Below are 21,925 nucleotides of genomic sequence, written 5' to 3'. Positions count from 1 at the left end.
CCCCCATGTGAAGATGAAAAAGGACTCCATTTTTGAAGGCTTCTCAAAACCAAACCTACTAGTGCTCAGGGGGTAGCATTCTGGAGGGAAGTAGAGAAACTCCCCTCCATGTCAAGGAAATGCATCCTGCTGGTGGGTGGGTCAGCTCTACTCCTGGCTTTGGGTGACCCTGGACAAGTGCTTTCCTCTCTGGGCCCTGACTCCCCACCTCCATACATCCCCTCCCCATGAAGAAACAAGGGGGTTACGCATCCCATTTGCAACTTGTAGATTGCTCCAGGTTCCCGTTTCCCAGGCTAAGATGCCACCTGTGTGGTTGATGAGCTCCATACTCTGCAAAACTGAGCAATTCCCGGAAACCTTTCCGGGATGATCTCCATGGACTCTGGGCATCTTGGTGGTTCAACCTTAAAGCCCATGGCCTTACGTCCTACAAAGCAGACCGCTTCATGACTCCATGCATCCTGGAATAAGAATTTTAAAACATCACAATAGAGGTAGGTATAGGCACTCAGCCCAGACCAGGAAAGGAACCTGCAGCAGTGACAAGAGCGGGGCAGAGACCAAAAACCCATGCAATTGCTGGGAGCCAGAATTCAACAGGTGAGGGAGGGGAAAGGAGTCAGTGTAGAATGAAATGGGCTGAGGGCAATAACCTCACCTACTTCTGGGCAGAAAAAGGACTAGAAAGGGAGCACTTTAATGAACAGAAGTACAGATGTGCTGGCAAGGAGGGAAATCTCCACTGGTTCCTGGCCCCCTTCACCTCCATGCATCCCCAGCATGGGTGTTAATCATTACCCAAGCTCTTGCTGTTCCCCCTCACCCCCTGCAGAGTCCAGCAGGTCTAGATACGTGCTCTTTGAAATGTGTTCTGGGATTTAAAATGGTGCCCTAAGGCTGTCTAACCCTCACAGAAGATAGATACGTGCACACACGGGCCTTGGGGAGGGCTGTGTATTAGCAGTCAGGTGGGCACTCCTGGGAGGGCTTGCTCAAGAACTCTTCCCGGAAGGAAACCCACCTTAAGGTAGGGTTCTGATAGGCAGAGCTCCCAGAGGGGACAGCCAGCTGCTAGAAGCTGGAGTTATCCAGGATTTGTAAGGTTCAAACAAAGGGCAGGGAGGCAAACCGAGTGAAACGGTTTGAAAACCTACTGTGTGCAGGGCATTCTGAGGGAATCCTGAACTCTGCCTCTTTGGCATGACCAAAGCTGAAGCCAGGGACATACATACGAAGGCCCTTTGAGCTGGTGGAAGAAAGTCCTAGGCACTGATTGGACCCTTAGCTGGAAGAATGATCCATTCTTAACAACCCTGGGAGCCCCAGGGATTCTGCAGCCCCTGTCCCAGCATGTATCAATGAAACAGGCATGAACTATCCTTGGCTGTGCAGCTAGCTCAGGTACCAGTTACCCTGCTGCTTCCAACTCTATTCCAATCCAGGGAAGAAAATTCAAGAAGGAGTCTTAAAATGTTTTTTTCTTCTTCTAAAATCAACATCTGGCTAAGCCTGTGCAGTTGGTGGCACTGAGGCACCCTCCTGGCCTCTGGCCCTGCAGACCAGCTGCAGAGGTCCCCTGGCCATTTCTGGCTGACCACCCACAAGTTATTGGCAAAGAGGCAGCCGTTTCAAGGCCCTTGTCCAACCCCAGCCCCACCAGAGGCCACATGCTGGATAAGTCCCATTTTGACCACACTTTCTTGTAGAATCTGATGTCCCTGGAGGGGGCCTAAAATTTCCATGGTTGTTCCCAGGGATGGGTGATGCTGTTGATGTGAAGGCCGCTGATGGCGTTCAGGAAGAAGAGGAAGGAGGCAGTGAATTCGCACCAAAACATTAGGGTGAAGCCGATGAGTGTGACTTGGTTCCTGAGGAGGATCACAAAACCCAGGAGCCCCCCGGAGGAGAGGACGAAAGAGACCAGGAGGAGGATGGAACCCATGACCCACTTGCGCCGTGACTGTTTGTCCTCGCACAACTGGGACACCATGAGGAGCTCCAGGCCAAAAATGGCGACCACCACGGCCAAGGCGCCCACGCTGCGCGCCAGGCCCATGCCCACGGCCAGCCCGGGCACATGGGCCTGGCCCAGGTCTCTGAAGCAGATCGGCGCACTCTGGTTGGTGGTGGTGCAGAAGTGCCAGAGCCCGAAGAGGCGGTCCTCAGCCAGGAGCCAGTGCCCATCACAGATGGAGACGGAGGACAGGAGCACAGCCAGGGCCACACACGTGATGATGAGGGTCCGGATGAAGGATTCAAAGAAGGACCGGCGGGGCTGCCTTTGGCCCAAAGGCCTCTGGGCCTGGAAAAAACCATAGGAAGCACCCTGTCAGCCACAGCCCTGCCACACCCCCAGGAACCTCTGCAGGGAAGACCCCTGAGCCCTCCTTCCTGCTCCGCACTGTCTTATTCTCTGCTCTGGTCTCCTGTGAAGCCCGGAACAGACCAGACCCACCGTTTTCGGGGAACCCTTCCTCCCTTCTAGATCTGTGAGCATTTACCATCCAGTATTCACCAGGCACTAAGAGTTCTCTGACCTTTCTTTCTTTCGTGATCTTCAGAGTGGGTGAGAAGTCCAAACCGACTGGCAAATCTGAGTCAGTTCTGAGTTCAGAAAACCTGTCGTGCCTGCCTCCCCTGACCTTGAGCATGCAGCCTGCCTCGGTTTCTTTGTACATAAAACAAGAATACGGCCTGGCAGAGCTGCCAGGGTTGTACCAAGCACTGGGACATTAGCACACCAATACACGGTTCTGTTTCCATCTCCCCAGGACACACGATTTTGTCCTAATCCCCACCCACCTGATGATTCGGAGCTGTCCACGTTCAGCCCAGGACTCTAGATTATTGCCTCGTTTTTCTTGGTACTGAAAGTGACGTTTGCATCTTGCCCTCAGACTTGTGCGGCCCGTACCCTACCCAGAGCTTGCCAACCCCATTGTCTGCTCCTACAGCTTCTGGGCATGGAAAGGCCATTGCAGCTCTCCTCTGCTTCTGGTTCAGCCCTGGAAGGAGGTGCCTCCACCCCGGTCTCCTGGCAGGCCAAGCTAGGTGTCCAGTGAGGCGTCTCATCTCACAGTTCAAGGACATCGCCTGGGCACTGCACCCAAGCCCTGACCCAGAAAGCAAAAGAACGACTTCAGGAACTCTTTACACAGCCCACAAGCCCCTCACAATCCGCTCTGCCTCCCCACCCAACCTCAGCTCCCAGCGCACTTCTCTATCCCCATGTCCAGAACTTTCTTTCCTCAGATGACTGGCCCTTCAGCCTGTAGAGGCTCTTCTGCAGCTCCTGCCACCCCTCCAGGACATCACAATAGAGGAAACCTTCTCCATTCCAGGAACGGAGAAGAGGACAACACCTCTTCCCATTCTTCATGTCTCAGCTTAAAGTCTCCTCCACAGAGAGTGCTTTACTGCCCACTCAACCCAGAGTCAGGCCCCTCCTGGTATTCTGTGTCAGGCACCTGTTCAAATTCTTCACCATTCTGAGGACAGTTTGTAGTTATATATTATTTCTGTCTCATTCCAACACTGTGTGCTCTGGGAAGGCCGCCCCCCACCCCCACACCACCACATTCTGTATTTAGGCACTGCTGTGTCCCCAATACCTGGGCATTCAGTGGGTGCTCAAGGGAGAGCTGTGAGATAAGTCAAAGGTCATTTGCAACCACTGCCACTTCCGTCTGAAGCTCCCTTTAAACCAAGTCTCCTGCATAGTCATAGATTAAATGACCTGCTTTGCAGTGTGTCTAGAAGCTGCCCAGGTTACACCTCGGTTTGGGAGGTATGCAAAACAGGCACACATGACGGTCACTGCTAGGACCCAGGAGAATAGATCAATGAGGAACACGGGGTGTGTCCTATGCCATGGGTGAATGGAGGCTTCCTGAGGCAGCTCTGGGCCACTCCTCTCTGGGTGAGACATAAAATAAAGCCCTGCTTCTGGGAGACTCCTGTGGTCAAAGAGCCCAGCAAGAGTATCTGCTCACATGCCCCAGACACAGGAGCTACTGCTAATTTCAACCCCAGGGATACAGGAATAAGGATGCAGTTTGCTTTCAGCACCTCTGCCTTAAGTAGGATCCTATTTTATTCTTAAACCTATGAGGTTGATAAAGTAGGAAGCTCCATGGTGGGTGTACAGAGAAGGAAACGATGCAGAGGGCAGGTGACTTGCCTGAGATCACTCACCTAAAGCACAATGAAGCTTGTTACGGCTGCCCAGACAATTGTATGATACGCAGAAGGTGGAATCCATTCAGCGAATAAATACTGACTAGGGCCTTCTAAGGACAGGGCCTGTGTGCTAGGGGCTCAGTACTGAGCCCTTACAGCCCTCCCCACATGGGCTGTAAGCTCCTGGACCGGAGGGACCGCATTTGGTCTGTCCCAGCACACTGCCTGGCCAGGATTCCAGACATGCCCCCGAACAAAGGGGAGGAATTCCCTGCGCCCCATGCCCGGCTTGGTGAGGAAAAGGTGTGTGCAGAGGGATGCCTCAAGGGCCATGCCAGAGCTAGGACCAGCCTGGGTCCTACCTGAGATGAAGGCAGCCTGGGTGTGGTCAAAAACACGGAGCTAAGAGTATGGACTGTGGTTCTCAAACTGTGTCCCCTTGCTCCTGGTGGGGCTTCCAGTGCTGAAGCCGGGTGGGCAGGGAAGCTGAGCAGGCTGGCTCTGCATCCCCTTCCTCACTTCAACTGAGCCCTGTACCTGCTTGGGACACTGGGGGTCCAGGAGTCTGTATTGCATTTCATTACAAAAAAAAAAAAAAATCTACTGGTAAGAAAGAAACCAAAGGAAACTTTGAAAACCTGTGTCTACTCCACAAACCATTAGAGGTGTTTGTCCTTGGGCAGTTTCTTAACTTCCTGAGCCCTTGTTTTCTCATCTAGAAAATGAAGTTAATTGGGAAGCCGAGGCGGGCGGATCACGAGGTCAGGAGATCGAGACCATCCTGGCTAACACGGTGAAACCCCGTCTCTACTAAAAAATACAAAAAAAAAATTAGCCGGGCGTGGTGGCGGGCGCCTGTAGTCCCAGCTACGCAGGAGGCTGAGGCAGGAGAATGGCGTGAACCCCGGGGGCGGAGCCTGCAGTGAGCCGAGATCGCGCCACTGCACTCCAGCCTGGGTGAAAGAGCGAGACTCCGTCTCAAGAAAAAAAAAAAAAAGAAAGAAAATGAAGTTAATGACACTTGCAGGAAAGTCGTAGCCATGAAGGCACCTGGCAAGGTTACAAGGTCCCTAGAGAATGATAAGTGGTCCTAAAAAGGAGGAGCACCACATGCAGAGAACAAATCACGGGACCCAGAAACCTTTTAACCCTAGACAGCATGCTGGCTGTAAAACAGGCACGTCCTGTCCCTTCCCCAGCCCCACCTGTCCTAGGCAGACTGGACTTTAATCTCCAGGCCCTTAGACGTCACGTCAGGATCAGAAAGTGAAGACAGCTGACCTCATCTCGTTTTCTCCCGCTCCTGCCCCAAAGTAGGGATTCATTTAAACTCTCTGGCCACCACTGAAGCTCCCAATAATCAAATGAGATCCTTATATAAAGACGCATGGTACACGGGCCGCTCCCAACTCATGGTAGCTATTAATATTAATAACAATAATAATACATATAGAGTCTTCATTCCTAACCACCCGGCACCTCCGCCAGCTTTCAGTGATGCAGGGCCTGAAACGGCTACTGGAGGGCAGCTGGACAGGTGTGCAGTGGAAAAGAAGGGAGGGGGGAGGTCAAGTCCTGCCCCTGACCTAGAGGACCCCTGCAGGGTACCTTTAGGCAATCACTTAAATCTCTCTGGGGCTTAACTTCTCTGCTAAAAATGTAAGGATTTTCCTTTTTCATCTGTAACCTTGAATGATTTCTAGTGACCTATAGAATAGGGTCACTTGACACTACAGGGCTACTGAGTCCAATGTCATGGTCTTCCTCCTATAATCCAGGGCCTCATGTGTTTCCGCTTAACCAAAGCATCCCCAGGTAGACAAATTAAGCTCCTCCCAACTCATTCCCCACATCCCCAACATGTCTCCCATATTTGCTCCCCCTCATCACCCACTCTGCCCCCGCCCAGGTGAGGCCATCACCATCGTCAACATCCTGGAAGTTCACAGCTTCCTGATGAGCCGGCCTGCCTCTGCTCCTCTCAGCCCCAGCTGGGCCCACCCCTGCCTGCAAGTCATGGTTGTGGGGATGAAGAGTTATCATCCCGAAGCGGCTGGAGCACCCGCCCTTCACCTGGAGCCTGTGGCCTCCCCAGCTGAGCTCTCACCTTGCTACCAGGCTTCCTCCAGTTCCCCGGCTGGCAACTTTTGCACCTCTTAATTTAGCATTCGCTCCCCCATGCCCTGTTTCCAAGTCTCTCTCCCTACATGGGCTGTAAGCTCCTAGAGGGGAGGGACTGCACCTGGTCTGTCCCAGCACGCTGCCTGGCCGGGATTCCAGACATGCCCCAGAACAAAGGGGAGGAATTCCCTGCGCCCCATGCCCGGCTTCCCAGGTGCCTAGGTCCTGGCTATAGAAGAGGTTTTGGGGGTGGCCTGTGGGTGGGGCTTCTCCCGTTAGGTAAAGGCAGGAGGAGCCAGTGGGATTTGGAGCCAGAAAGCCCTGGGTTTGAGTCTTGATTCTGTTCCTTGGCCAGCCACGGAGGGCACGTTACTTCTGAGTCTCGGTTACCTCATCTATAAAATGGGCGGAACAGTATCTACTAGGTTAGTGTTGTGGCTGAGCGTTTGTACACGAAGTCAACGGGCCTCTCTAATCCTGGGGACAGTCCAGCGGATAGATTCTGCAGCAGGCGAATTGCGCGGAAAGGAAGCTCGCCCGCTGGGCAGCGGTACCGCCAGCCACTGACTTCCCTTTGGGGAGCAGCAGGCCCGAGGGAGCGGGTAGGAATGTGTAGGTTCTTAGCCAACATAAACATCTTGCACTACGCTAAGGAGAAGCCAAATCTTCAGAGACACGGGCTTCTTCCCTAGCCAGAGCCTTTCCCTGAGGTGTCCGCGCGCCTCAGCGAGTCCACCCCCAGCCCAGCACCAGCACCCCAAACGCAGCTTTGGGGAGGGAGACGGTCTTCCTAACCTCCACCCCAGAAAGGTCTAGCTTCCCAAGAGATGCATCCTCGGTTACATAAGCCTCACTTTGCAAGTCGATTCTGTCCCTCCACCCCAGACGCGCCTCATTTCTCACAAAGGCGGACCCTTATGGTAAACTGACCAGTAAGTCACTGGTGACCCCAAAGAGAAGAAAAATCTTTCCCAATGAAGTTTGGGAGCCTCGGGTGCTTGCAAGGCCGCGAGCAGAGGCAGCCAGAGTCCGCGTCCCGGGAGCAGCTATGCGAGGCAGGCAGGCCCCCCGAGGTTGCTCCCCGCCCAGCCTCCTCCGGACCCAGGTTTGCAACAGGGGGCGGGCACGGGGGGCGCTCGCACCCCCAGCCCGACGCTATAGCTCGCGGTGGGTACGCCCCTCCCCCCATCCTCCCACCCCCCAACCTCCCACGGCGGGGCAGCACCCCGGGTCAGCGCCCCGCCAGGCGCCGGCTACCTGCACGCCGATGGCAGTCATGCTGCGACCGGCGGCCGCGCTGCAGCCTCGCTCACTCCAGCTGCTCGGCTGTGGCCGCTGGCGCCAGCCCGGGACCTCTCCGCGGGGGCGGGGCGGCTGCTGGAGGCGGGCGGGGCGGGAGGGGGCGTTCAAAGCTCGGCAATTAACCCTGGGCGGGCTCCGCCAACCCCGCCGCCCTCCGCGGCTCGGATTACGCTGAGTAAGCGAGGGCGGCCGGCGAAGCCCCGGGGGAGCCGCGGGGAGGACCCGGCACTCGGGGGGAGGGATCCCTCGGGTCCCAGGGGAAAGGATCGGGAAGTCACTCCGACGCTCCCGAACCTCCGAGGACAGCTTCGCCTCGGGCGCAGATTCCTCGAGGGCCGGGTTGGCGACGAGGGCCTGAGGGCTCGGTTCCTGTTCCAGCTCGCTGAGTAGAGCCTCCGGGAACGCTGCACGGTCCGAAGGAAGGAGGCACGCGCCGAGGCTCTGCCGCCCTCACTCTACGGTGTGACCTTGGGCTGCTTGTTTAGCGTCTCAGAGCCTCGGTTAGTAAGGGAAGTAATGAATGTGAAAGGTGGGGCTCCTGCCGGGCCCTCGCTAAGTGTGAACGGAGTGGAACCTTTTGGGGCAATCCTACTTGCGTCCCTAAAAGGGGATGTAAAACCCTGTTTCCTCTTGAACTCCTCAGGGACTATTAAAAATGCAAATATGCCAAACAAATGTGGTTATTTTTTCTCCACTTCGATGGGAACTGAGGTCTCTTTTTTTTTTTTTTTTTGGACATTGTCTTGCTCTTGTCGCCCAGGCTGGAGTGCAATGACGCGATCACGGCTCACTGCAACCTTCGCCTCCTGGGTTCAAAGCCGTTCAAGTGATTCTCCTGCCTCAGCCTCCCGAGTAGCTGGGATTACAAGCGCACCCCATCAAGCCCTGCTAATTTTTGTATTTTTAGTAGAGACGGGGGTTTCACCATGTTGGTCAGGTTGGTCTCGAACTCCGGACCTCAGGTGATCCGCCCACCTCGGCCTCCCAAAGTGCTGGGATTACAGGCGTGAGCCACTGCGTCCGGCCGGATCTGAGTTCTTAAAGAGGCAGCACCTAAAAGCTTTTACCCCCAAAAAGGGTGCAGGTGGGAGGAGTGTCCAAGGGCTACAAATTCCAACAGAAAGCCTTCCCTCCGCCCATCCTCAAATGTGGTGGTAAAGCAAGACCCCTCACTAAATGGCATACATTAAATTGTCTGGTTCACTCAGGCAGGCAGCTCCTGGTGACTTTACCCAAAGACAAAGCAACTGCACTCATCTGTTTTCCCCTTTAGAGCCATGTGAGAAAGAGGGGTAGCTACAATTGTCTGTATATCTTCCACTTAGATATTCATCTGATTCCATCCCTGCCCAAGAGACCTTGTCAAATCCTTTACCCCAGTCCTGGGGCTTGACAAACGGAGAAATGGCCCAGGCACAGGAGGGCTTGGCCTAGGCCACCCACATTGAGTCTACTGGAGAGCCAGGACTCCACTTACCCAGCAGGCCTAGTCCAGGTTTGAGTTCTTGCCACCATTCTGCACCAGAGTCACCTGGAGGGTTTGTTAAAACAGATTGCGAGGCCCCACTGCAGTTTCTGGCTGAGTAGGTCTCAAGTGATGTTGGTGCTGCTGGCCTGGGGGCCAGGCTTTGAGAACCACTGAGCTAAGGCAAAAGGCAGCTGCCCAGGCTCAGCCAGCTTGGTGCCTCTCTGCTCTGGGGCCTTCCCTCCGTGGCCCCCACCTGCTTTCTCTTCAGTCAAGGGTCCCAGAAGCCAGACTCTCCGAAGCTCTGGGTTCTGGATAAAGAGCCCACATGGGAAAGGAAGACCTGTCCTGTTGTGGGGGGGTGTCCTTTCACTGAGCCCTAAGAATGCCCTGTGGGAGAGACCTTCTGGATCATAGCATCTCACCTGGCCAAGAGGGAAGTGCCTGGAATTAAAATCAGAAGAATAGTTAGGTCGGGTCATTGCACGCACTGTTTGCCTTCTCCAGTTTCGTGTGTGGTCAGGCATGTTTCTCACAGCCTGTTATGCTTTGTTGGTAAGAACAGAAAAGTCTTGAATCAGTAGAATTTAGAGCAACATGTCTTGTCAGCAAGATAGTTGGAGAAGCAGAAATGACTTAAGAATAATAAGGAGGAAGTGACTATCCAGTTCTGATCATCTTATGCTCACATAAGAACTGGGAATATGGCCAGAATCTGGGTGGAATCTGAGCTGAGACTCTAAGACCTGGAGTCTCCTGGTACGTCCCTGGCTTAGGGGGTTGGGGTGGTGCGGGGAGTGGCAGCATCCACAGCCCTCTCAAATCCTGGTGAGATAGCCAGAGGTATTGGGGTCAGAAGTTCCAAAGCATGGCACTTTGACATATGCAACTGAAAAAGCCTCAAGGTCTCTCCGACCTTCCCTCCTCTCATCATCTCTCCCAAAACACAGGATGAAACTGAAGTTCCTTTATCTGCCTAACATCCAGACCCACCAAAAGGAACAATTGTGTTTCTTTTCCTCCCTGTAGGACTGAGAATGTGACCACACCTGGCAAGTTAATCTCTATTCCCTGATCCATTCAGCCCCTCTACAGAATTCCTCTTCTCTCCTCTCCCAACACCTGTTTTGCCAGGATAAGTATAGAAGCTTCTGAGCACTGCTGAGGGGTGGGCATACTCTGTGATTCTCCCGGGGTGTACACCTTGAATTAATGTATATACCTTTTCTCCATTTAATGTGCCTTTTGTGAGTTTATTTTTCATTGAAACTTCAGAGGGTGAAGAAGCTTTTCCTTAAACTCTGCAGAGACAAATACCACACCAGGAGAAGAATGTCCAGAGAAGCAGGGAGTTTTAGTGTGAGGGCGGCAGAGGTGAGGGTTGGATGACCGGGTGGACCCCCAGGTGTTAAAAGCAGAAACAGCGTGGGCATGAGTACTGGGCTATGGGACAGCATAGAGCCTGCCTATTCTTTGACTTTCTCTGCCCTTTCTCCAGATTGTGACAGACTCGGCACCTGACCCTCCCTGACCCCTGCTTCTAGGCCTGGCCAGGGCTGGGGAAAGAGGAATGGCTTAAAAAAAGGCAGGAAGTGGCTCCTTCCCACCCCTCTGACCACTCTTGTCTGATGAGGAAGATCCAGGCATGTTCCTTAGAGAGTTTCAAGTGTATTGGTAGGGACACAATTCCTGCTCATTCAGTCAACAAGCACTAGATCTGTTGTTCAGTCAACAAACACTTTCATCTCGGGGCCTTTGTACTTGCTGCTTCTGCCTGTTCTTCCTCGAGATACTCCCATTTAAGACTCACCAGCTCACTTCTTCAAAGTCTGGGCTCAGATGTCACCTTATCAGAGAGGCCTACGATGACCCCCACATCTAAAACAGCCCCTCCATTCTCTTTTCCCTTCTGCCCACATACACATATTTACTTGTCCTCTCTCCCCCTTTTAATGTAAGCTCCAAGAGGCCAGGGACATTGTCCTGTTCACCAGTGTATCCCTGGTGCCTACGACAGAGCCAGGCATGTAGTAGGTTCTCAATAAATATTCATTGACTAAATGAAGTGATTGAATACCTACTATGTAGTCACCACTGTCCTGACCAATGAGGGACAAAGAAGAAAAAGACAAAGTCCCTGTCAATGGTAAAGTGCTTGAGTTTTAGAGTCCAGACCTACCTCTCCATTTCTGCTCTCTCCCAGGCCTCCCTAGTTCAGACTCCACATCCTCTTGCTCTTTGCCCTCATGCCCTCCATATACTCCATCCTCTCCTCTCTGCCCGTCCAGCGCCTGCCCGGCTTCAGCGCACCCCAGAACCCCTCCTCTCTAGCCTGGATGCTTGTGGAACAGCCTTCGCTCTCACTTGCTCTGTCCCTTCAAGCATCTTCCCATCCCTCTTTTCCAAGGCTCATGAAGCTTTGGTTCTTGGCCCCCCAGCCCCCCATCTTCCTGCCAAGACCTTCCCCTAGGTGTCTGCAGGGCCTTTTCAGGGGCATCTCTCGACTTTCTCGGCCAGAGTAACACCCCGCCTCCCACTTGCCACTCTTTTACCTTTGTAAATTCTTGATCACTAGCTAAACGTCTATTTCCTGGATTGTCCCTTTCCCTCTCTAAAATATCATGGGCTCCATGAGGGCTGGAACTTTTTCCCTCTTTCAGCACTCCATGTCCAGTCCCTAAATAGGGGTTGGTCAATAAGGTTTGCTTACAGAGGAACCAGGCTTCTAATGCATTCTGAGCAAATACTTCCCCTCTGTGCTCCTCACTTTTCTGTCAAATGGGAAGCATCTCCCTCCTGGTGTTGTGAGGATCCCATGAGGCAATGTGCATAAGGTGTCAGGTGCACCATCCTGGCCGGCATATGCATAAGTCCAAATAACTCATGATCTTGACCGTCCAGTTTCCAGGGGGCTCTAAGTTTGGGCAGTCCCTGCTCCCAGGGAAACTTAGATCTGAGAGGCGACTCCTCTGTGCGGAGATTTAGTCTTGGGGGTAGTTCCCAGCGCTGGAAGTTTCTCTTTTGAGGAGTTGGAAGGTGGGAGGGACAAAGTGGGGCAGACACACTCCAAACACCCAGAGGTAATAGCAGAGAGTTGGCAAGGAGCAGCCCCTTGAAGCTCACTGGGCAGCTTTAAAGCTGCGTGGTGCCAGGATGACCCACCCTCCCTGCCGCCCGTGCCTTGTACTTCTGACCTCCCCAGTCTTGCCTTGTCTGTGGCCCGTGGCCTCTTCCCTCTCCTCTCCTCCTGCTGCCCCGCCTTTACCCACCAGGTCTTCCTCTTCTCCCAGCCCCCACCCCATGGGTGGGGGTTTTCCTGATTCCAGACCTTTCCAGGCTGGTTCCTTTCCCTCCAGCTAGGGCTCCCCACGCCGTGCCCTGCTCTGCCTTGAGCCCCAGCCCAGCAATCAACCTCCTTGACCTCCTCTCAGGCACCCGATTGCAACACAGACCTTGTTTACCACATTTTAGTGTGAGCCGGCTGGGAGCCAAAGAGTTTCCCCGCCCTGCCCTGAGTCTTTCCTCCTTGCCTTCCCCTCGGGTGAGGAAGGGTCACAGGTACGATGTTCACTCTACAACTGAAGAAAGGGCCTGTCAGTCAGCAGCCCCATCAGGGACACCCAACATCTAAGGGGGAATGCAGGGGTGGGCTGGCTGTGCTTGAAGCAATGAATTAAGCAAGGAGTAACTAGTATCTTTCCTAAATATGTCTATATATGGGAAACTTTCTTCTAAACGTGTCTGTATATGGGAAACTTACCCCACGTGAGTTTTTTGAAGGTGTTTCTGTATTTAGAGGTGGTACCAGAGAGGTGAGAGGGAGAATGATGTAGATGGGACCTCTGAGGGTGGCCTTTCTGTAGGGCCTCCCTTTCCAAAGTCAAGCCCTCCCTCGAGACAGATGGAGGCATCAGGACCCCACAGATTTCCAGGCACACATCGAACCCCCACGGGAGAGACTTCCATCAACTTTTCTTCGCAGACTTGGACATTGGACTTATCAGCATACTCTGGGACACTCAGTCTCTTGGAGACAATAAACAAATGCACCCAGAGTTATTGTACAGCATGGACTGCCAGATCATCTCTTCCCCAGAGTGGATCTGTGTTCTTTCCTCATCAGGGTACCCCTGCTGGGATCAAAGTGCCCAAGAAGCAGAGTTAGGCACCAGGAGTTGGTTGGTGAGCACAGAATGACCAATGAGGGACAAAGAAGAAACAGCATGGGCATGAGTACTGGGCATGACTGGGCTGATGACTGTGGAAGTTAAATGGTTTACACAGGGCTTTGCCTAAGCTCTGGGGAAACCCGGAAAGCACCCCACCACTTAGATTGTTAGATTCGATGTTTACAAGGAAAGCAGTCTGGGTCAAAGGGTCTGGGAGGAGCAATACAGGAAACTGGGATCCCTAGGGAATTAACTGGGGGCAGGGTGGCCTCCGCAGGAGAATAGGGTAAGGGGATGGACTTCGGACCTTCAGCCAGCACTTGCCCATCATCCTCAGCCTGTAGTCCTGTATTGTTTTTTCCACAAAGTGTTGGGTGTGGCTTTTTTTTTTTTTTTTTAAGAGACAGGGTCTCACCCTGTTGGTCAGGCTGTGGTGCAGTGGCATCATCATGGCTCACAGCAGCCTCAACTCCCCGGGCTCAAGCAATTCTCCCACCTCAGCCTACCAAGGTGTTGGGATTATAGGCATGAGCCACCATGCCTGGCCTCGAAGTGTTTTTAGTTAAAAAAAAAAAAAAAAAGTTGAGGATTTTATGCTAAATTCTGGATTTCTGGTGTAGGGGTCAAGGAAAAACTTCTCTTACCCTCTGAAGGTTTACTGAAAAGCCAACTTGCAAAAGGAGTTGTGGCACTGAAATGTATTAGCATGCAAGCGGGTGAATCACAGAGTGGTCGCCCCACCACACGATGGGGTACAGATGGTTCTGTACTCTTCTTTCTAGGGGAGAGGGAGATGGAGAAGTATGAATGATTTCAGAGGGGTGCTAAGTGATCTTTAGGGGAATTCAATCGTCTTGAAGAATATACAATGGCCTGGAACAGAGTCTGTTGAGCCTGCAGAGCAGACGATAGTTTGTGACAAAAGCCTGCCCAGGTGTGTTGATAGACTTCGGTCTTCCTGCCATATGAGTCCAGTTAATGAAAACTCAGGGAAAGGACCAGGAGTCATTGTTCTCTTCTTCAGTGGGTCCAGACTTCAGGCAGCTTAGGACACTTGAGAGAACAACTTTACTCTGTTCTTTGGGAGAGTGAGGATGGAGCCAGGGAAGATCAGAGAGATCGTCGAGGCTTTTTGTTCAGTTCAGCAAGTCAAAGCGCCACATTTTGGGGTATCATTTTCTGAGCCCCAACCCTGGCTTCTCTTGAAAATGAGACAATCTGGAACCCTGAGGATCACTTGGCCACGTGGGAACAATGGCCACGGCCCTGCAGGGCTGCCCTATGGACAAGCTATGCTCTGTGGGCCCCACCAGTCTTACCCCTGGCTCTGTCCATCCTCCATGTCATCTGCTGGCCCTCGTAAGAGTTGAGCTTGTAAGACCAGCTCTGCTGCTGTGCTGGTGAGATGATAACCCAGCCATGCTTGCAACATCCGTATCTTGCTATCCCACCACCACCTGCCTTCCCTATCTCGCCACCCACTGCAGCCTCCTGCCCAGACTCCAACTCGTGGCTGCTCTACAGCAGCCCTCACCCCTCGTGGCAAATGATCTGTCCACTTCCGGGCTCAGATTCCTCAGGGAGAATCTCTGTAGCCCAGTAGAGCTAGGCTGCTCGGTTTAATGATAACCCAGCAGTCTGAGAGCTGGTTCCTCCAGAGCTAGGGACCCAACGCTGTCCCCAAAAGCTGTGACCAAGGGCTGGGGGCAGGGTCATGTGGCATTAAGCATGGCCTCCTTGGTCACAGGGACTGTGGACAAGAAGGGGCTAGCACTGAGGCAGGGCTGTCCACCCAACAGAGAGCTCTTCCTTGGGGGCAAGTGTCCCTGGTTCCAGGCCCCCTCCCCTGAAGCACTTGGGGGTACGCTGGCCAGCCTTGTTCTGTGACTGCAAACTTCTAAGCCTACACTTCCTTTCAGCTGGTCTCACCTACACTGATGGCAAGGGGACCCTTCTCTCTTCCAACTTTGCACCAGAAGATATTGTATCCTTATGAACCGATTTTAGTGATACATTTAAAGAATTCTAAATACAACATTCTCCAGCATCTAAGTACTCTCTGAATATTTACGTGATTCTCAAACTTATTTTCCAGCAGGAGACCCACCTCTACCCCATCTTTTTGTTTGGCTGGACCCTGATTCAGAGCCCATTAACCACTCTTCTCAGATCATGGCATATTGACAGAATCCTCACATTCAAGGTCCTTCTAGGGTTGGTTTTTCATGTTCTTCCTCAGACTCTATTTTCATTCCCTATAGTGGCATGCCCTCTAATGCGTTTGATATATATCTGTAACCAGGTGTGTATCCTTGTGTGTGTATGGATTTTGTTTCCTGAGTTGCATTGTGCTATAAATCTTGTTCTGTTTCCTGCTCTTCTTACCCAACAGCATGATTTAAGACCATCTCTGTTGATGTACATGTACATTGGTCAGTGCTTTGCAAATGAAAGGTTAGGCCCCACTAGTGACTAGTGAAATGAATTTGGTAGGAGCATAACTAGCATTTATTAAAAATGAATAGAAAGTGTCAGAGTGCCTGAGACATAATTAAATATATTTTTATGATTTTTTTCAAAGACGGATGGATGGATAGATAGATAGATAGATAGATAGATAGATAGATATAGACAGATAGATAGATCCCATGTTACAATGTAAAAAGTATTTCTATGTTGTGGCTCATGATAAAAAAAGTTTGCAAGCTCCTAATCTAGTTCACTGCCTCTCACTGCTGTGATTACCCTGCTATTCATCCACCGCATTTTATTTGTTCATTTTAGTGGTGAACAACTAGGTCGCTTCAGAGTCTCCCCCAGCCAACCACACTGATGAATATCTTTGTCCAAGTTCTGTCATGTAGAGAATTATCTTTATGCAATGGAAGCCTCTAAGTACAGCACCAGACAGGCTGAGACAGAGGTCACAAAATAGAAAGGCTCATAGGGCAAATTAGGCTGCCTGAGTCACACGGCATGTTAGATCAATTGAAAACATGCAGCAGGAAGGCAGGGGAAGAGATGGGGAGTGTGTTAACATGCTTAGGATAGGGTACAAGTGGGCTGGAAGGTGTGCACAACCTGCATCCCAGGTGCATAATGCTCAGATGTCTTCTGTGTCCTCCCCTCTGGCATCAGCCTTCCCTACTGAAGATGAATGAGGGGGCTAGAGTTGAGGTTTGAGCAAGGGGTGCCCAGGAGACAGATGGTGCCCCAAGGTAAACACACACATTTCCTCTATTTGACAGTCAAAGGAAAGTAGGCCTGGCCACAGCTGTTTCATAGTGAAGGGGCCCAGAACACACCACTATGACATACATGTTATTTTGAATTGAAGGCATATGAGAATGGTTTTGTTTTTGTTTGTCCTAAACTATTTATCAGCCTAAAAACAGAGCTTCCCAAGAAGAAATTCTAGAGGAGGAAAAGCCGTTTTCCTTCTACCCATCTTAGGTTCATTGTCTGGCCCCCTGTAGGTTAAACTGACAAAAGAAAGATTAACAAGAGAAAAGCAAACAAAAGTTTATTAACATGCATATTATGCTTGTGTGGGCAAACTCAAAAGGGTGGATACAACTTGGGTTTGTACAGCATCAGCTATGATTTGGATAGGGATTGTTTGGCTCCTCCAAGTCTCATGTTGAAATATGAATGTTGAAGCTGGGCCTAGTGGGAGGTGTTTGGATCCTGGGGACAGATCCCTCACGAATGGTTTGGTGCCATTCTCATGGGAGTGAATTCTCATTCTTAGTTCCTGCAAGAACTGGTTGTTGAAAAGAACCTGGCAGCTCCTCCCCTCTCTTTTGTCCTCTCTCACAGTGTGACACCGAGTCCCCTTCACCTTCCACTATGAATGGAAGTTTCCTGAGGCCTCACCAGAAGCAGATGCTGATGCCATGCTTCTTGCACAGCCTGCAGAACCATGAGCCAAATAAACCTCTTTTCTTTATAAACTACCCAGCCTCAGGTATTCCTTTATAGCAACACAAACAGACTAAGAAAATTGATTCTGAGAGTGGGCATTGCTATAAAGATACCTGAAAATATGGAAGTGGCTTTGGAACTGGATAAGGGGCAGAGGTTGGAAGAGTTTGCAGGGCTCAGCAGAAGACAGGAAGATGAGGGAAAATTTAGAACTTAAAATATTAGAGGCTTATCAAGTGGTTGTGACCAAAGTGCTGATAGAAATATGGATAGCAAAGTCTAGGCTGAGGAGCTGTCAGATGGAAGTGAGGAACTTATTGGGAACTGGAGCAAAGGTCACCCTTGTTATGCCTTAACAAAGAACTTGGCCATATTGTGTTCATGCCCTAGGACTTTGTGGAAGGCTAAATACAAGAGTGATGACCTAGGGTATATGGCAGAAGAAATTTCTAAGCAGCATAGTATTTGATTAGTGACAAGCTGATTTTAACAACTTAAATCAACTTGAGAACAAAGGAATGACTTAAAGTTGGAATTTACAATTAAAGGGGAAGCAGAGCATAAAAATTGGGAACATCCATAGCCTGGCCAGTCGCACAGAAAAAAAGAACATTTTCAGGTGAGGAATCTGGCTGAGCAACTGCTTGCTAGGGAAATTAGGATGGATAAAAGAAAGCCAGGTGCTACTATTTAGAACAATAGGAAAAAGTCCCCCGAAACATTTCAGAAATCTTTGAGGCCACCTCTCCCATCACAGGGCCGGAGGCATAGGAGGACAGAATGGTTTCAGGGGCCATGCCTAGAATGCCACTTCCCTGTACCATCTCAAGATGATGCTGTCTGCATCCCTGCTGTTCCACCTCCAGCCATGGCTCAAAGGGTCCCAGTAACTGCTTGGGCCACCACTTGGAAGAGCACAAGCTATAACCTTGACAGATTCCACATGGTTAAGTCTGCAGGCATGAAGAATGCAAGAGTCGTAGAGGCTTGGCTGGTTCCACCTTGATTTGAGAAGATGAATAAGAGAGTCTGGGTACCCAGGAAGGAGCCTCCTGCAGGAGCACAGCCCCTACAGAAACCCTCTATTAGGTCAGTGCCAAGGGAAAATGTGGGGTTGGAGTCCACACGGAGTCCCCATTGAGTCACTGCCTAGTGGAGTTGTGGGACAGCAGCTTGCAACCTCAGCCTGGAAAAGCCACAGGCATTAGACCTCAACCTGTAAGAGGAGCCATGTGGGCTTTACCTAGCAAAGCCATGGACACAGGCCTGCCCAAGATCTTGGAAGCCCACCCCTTGCACCAGTGTACCCAGGATGCAGGACATGGAGTTGAGAAAAGTAAAACAGCTTAGAGCAGTCTGAGCTATGTGACAGACACGAGCATGAGCATGGGACTTTCATCCCATCCTACTTCTCACCTCCCTTTCATTCCCCTGCACCCATCCCTGGGGACAATTGTTGAAAGACATCTTGTTCCTAACTAGCTGTCTCACTCATTACCTTCATGTTCCTGGAATTCATGATACAAAGAACAATGTATAGCCAATCAGTATCTTATTTTAATGCAAATACTTGGTAAACAACTTAGGAATTGCCTTTCTTTTCCTTTAAAAATCCACTTGTAACTGCTGCTTCTCAGAGTGTATATTCAGGGCAAATCTATACTCCTGGGTTGCAATCCTCAAGCTTGGCTCAAATAAATTCCCTATTTCTATTAAGTTTGCCTCAGTTTTTTCCTTTAGGGTGACAGAGTCAAAGGAGATTATTCTGAAGCTTTAAGATTTAATGTCTGTCCTGCTGGGTTTTGGACTTGCATGGGGCCAGTTACTCCTTTCTTCTGGCTGATTTCTCCCTTTTGGAGTGGGAATGTTTACCCAATGTCTGTTTCACCATTGTGTCTTGGAAGTAAACAACTTGTTTTTGATTTTACAGTCTCATAGCTGGAAGGAACTTGCCTTGTGTCTCAGATGGGACTTTGGACTTTTGAGTCAGTGCTGGAACAAGTTAAGACTTTTGGGGAATATTGGAAGGAATAATTGTATTCTGCGATGTGAGAAGGACGTGAGACATGGGGGGCCAGGGGCAGAATGCTATGGTTTGGATATGATTTGTTTGGCCCTGCCAACCCTCCTGTTGAAATTTGATCCCCAGTGTTGAAGGTGGGGTTGGTGGGAGGCATTTGGATTGTGGGGGAAGATCCCTTATGAACGCCTTGGTGCCATTCTCACCAGAGTGAGTGAGTTCCCACTCTTAGTTCCTGCAAGATCTGGTCATTGAAAAGAGATCGACAGCTCCTCTCCTCTTACTCTTCCTTCCTCCCTCACCATGTGATCTCAGCACACACTGGCTCCCCTCCACCTTCCAGTATGGGTGAAACTTCTTAAGGCACTCACCAGAAGCAGATGCTGGCACCATTCTTCTTGTATAGTCTGCAGATCTATAAGCCAAATAAACTTTTTTTTTGCCAATTACCCAGTCTCAGACATTCTTTTTTTTTTTTTTTTTTTTGAGACGGAGTCTTGCTCTGTCACCCAGGCTGGAGTGCAGTGGTGCTATCTCGGCTCACTGTAAGCTCTGCCTCCCAGGTTCATGTCATTCTCCTGCTTCAGCCTCCTGAGTAGCTGGGACTACAGGCACCTGCCACCACACCTGGCTAATTTTTTGTATTTTTAGTAGAGACAGGGTTTCACCATGTTAGCCAGGATGGTGTCGATCTCCTGATCCTGTGATCTGCCCAGGGCCTCCCAAAGTGCTGGGATTACAGGTGTGAGCTACTGCGCCCAGCCCAGATACTCTTTATAGCAACACAAATGGACTAAGATGGCATCTTAATGAAAGAGCAATAAGTTCTTAGAGAAGTGACAAGACAAAGAAAAAGACTTTTGAGTTTCTAGAGTAGCGATTTGTGGGAAGGGAAATATATAGGGAGATTAATGGTACATAAGGGCTAGTTAGCAAGGTTTGCTATGTAGATTCCTTTGGGGAGTCTCCAGGATGATAAGAATCTAGGGTCATCTCCAGCTCTCTGGTGACTAACTTCTGTCTTTCCTGGTAGAAAGGGGAGGGAGGACATCTTTACAAATTTCTATCCTGCTTTTAGGCAAATAGGGGCAGGGCAGAAAGCTTTTCTTGTATTTGCTTCTTCTCAATTGCCTTCAGGTCAAAATAATTCTATGCCAAAGTGGCACATTTTGGAGTGGTATGTTCTACTACTATTCAAATTCAGTTGTCATAAATTACTCCCCCAGGAACAACAGGGATGGTTGATTCCTTTGTTTGTTTGTTAAGAGACAGGATCTCACTCTGTCGCTCAGGCTGGAGTGCAGTGCTATCATTATGGCTCATTGTAGCCCCAAACTCCTGGGCTCAAGTAATTCTCCCACCTTAGCCTCCTGAGTAGCAAGGACCACAGGCTTGCACCACTGTGTCTGGCTAATATTTTATTTTATTTTTTTGTAGTGACAGAGCCTCATTATGTTGCCCAGGCTGGTCTTGAACTCCTGGCTTCAAGCTATCCTCTAACCTGAACCTCCTAAAATGCTGGGATTATAGGCATGAGTCACTACACCCAGGTAAAGATTGATTGTTATCATCACAGACTAGAAGTCAGCACTACATATAAACAAATGTTGCCACAAGACTGTCATATCTCCTAGAGGCCCACTTATTTTTCGAAAAGTCATTTGTTTTCCTGTAAGTGTCCTTTCTGCCCCCTTCCCCTAGTAAGATGGTATATAAACCCAAAATTCTAACCATTTCCTTGAGGCACATTTTTTCTTGTGAACTCTTATATGTATATTATTAAAATCTATCTTTTCTCTTTCTAATTGGTATTTTGTCCATTTAATTTGCAGACCCACAATCGGCAAACCTAAGAGAGCAGAGGAAAAAATTTTCCTCCTCAAAATAATGGCAAAGATAATTTTCCTTCAAACTGACAATGGACAGATTAAAAGGAGAAAAAACATACAAATATATTGATATGCATAAGAACAGGAGCCATGTATAACATGAGACTCAAAGAAGGGCCAGATGGCTGAAGCTTAAATAGTGCCCTCTTCATTGGAGAATGCAGGAAATTCTGAGAGGTTAATAAATGATTTTCAGGGGGAATAAATGGGCCAGAAGACAGACAATGGTATGGGACAAAGTTCCTCTGGGCACTGGGGCACATGGTGGGAAGGTAAGGGGCAGAATCTCACTGTGAACAAAGGTCGTCTTACTATGCAGATAAAGTCTCCTAAGTAATCTCTTGGAGCTGCCCTCAGAAAAATAGATAAAACATCCATGCCAGGCATGGTGGCTCACACCTGTAATCCCAGCACTTTGGGAGACCGAGGCAGGTAGATCACCTAAGGACAAGAGTTTGAGACAGTCTGACCAACATGGAGAAACCCCGTCTCAACTAAAAATACAAAATTAGCCAGGTGTGGTGGTGCATGCCTGTAATCCCAGCTACTCAGGAGGCTGAGGCAGGAGAATCGCTTGAACCTGGGAGGTGGAGGTTGCAGTGAGCTGAGACCACGCCATTGCACTCCAGCCTGGGCAACGAGAGCGAAACTCCATCTCAAAAAAAAATAAATAAATACACACACACACACACACACACAACACACAAAAAATGTTCACCTGGGCATGGTGACTACTTTTAGTCTTGTCTTTTCTCCAGTAATTAGTATTTCCTGCGTATTTGATGACATTCTAAGGAGAGGGTCTTAAGAAATTGCATTTCTTTTGGAAGAAGTTTTCCCTAGTCCAGAATGG

At 50.3% G+C, this 21,925-nt stretch overlaps 1 protein-coding gene across 3 annotated transcripts; it reads right to left on the bottom strand.

Annotated features, from left to right (window-relative positions):
- Positions 1-665: 665 nt before the first annotated feature.
- On the bottom strand, positions 666-9,557 carry TMEM37 (transmembrane protein 37). 3 transcript variants are annotated; one of them, XM_004091616.2, is made up of 2 exons: positions 9,496-9,557; positions 666-2,305 (listed from the first exon to the last, which is right to left on the bottom strand). In XM_004091616.2, the coding sequence occupies exons 1-2, from the start codon at positions 9,550-9,552 to the stop codon at positions 1,733-1,735; spliced, it is 630 nt and encodes a 209-aa protein (XP_004091664.2). In that variant the 5' UTR covers positions 9,553-9,557; the 3' UTR covers positions 666-1,732. The 3 variants fall into 3 exon arrangements, with proteins under 3 accessions (XP_004091664.2, XP_030656921.1, XP_030656922.1); XM_030801061.1 differs by lacking the exon at positions 9,496-9,557 and adding an exon at positions 7,561-7,653; XM_030801062.1 differs by lacking the exon at positions 9,496-9,557 and adding an exon at positions 7,234-7,388.
- Positions 9,558-21,925: the final 12,368 nt, after the last annotated feature.

Source organism: Nomascus leucogenys, chromosome 20, assembly GCF_006542625.1.
Source record: "Nomascus leucogenys isolate Asia chromosome 20, Asia_NLE_v1, whole genome shotgun sequence".
Taxonomy (NCBI): Eukaryota; Metazoa; Chordata; class Mammalia; order Primates; family Hylobatidae; genus Nomascus; species Nomascus leucogenys.
Note: the sequence above shows the minus strand (reverse complement) of the source record. Positions and strands in the feature narration are given on the sequence as shown.

Excerpts from the sequence above, each read along its gene's own strand:
- TMEM37 (XM_004091616.2), bottom strand. The coding sequence starts at position 9,552 with ATGACCCGACCTAACTATTCTTCTGATTTTAATTCCAGGCACTTCCCT. Across the intron at positions 2,306-9,495 it reads GGCACTTCCCTCTTGGCCAG|GCCCAGAGGCCTTTGGGCCA; the intron begins GTGAGATGCTAT and ends GGTTTTTTCCAG.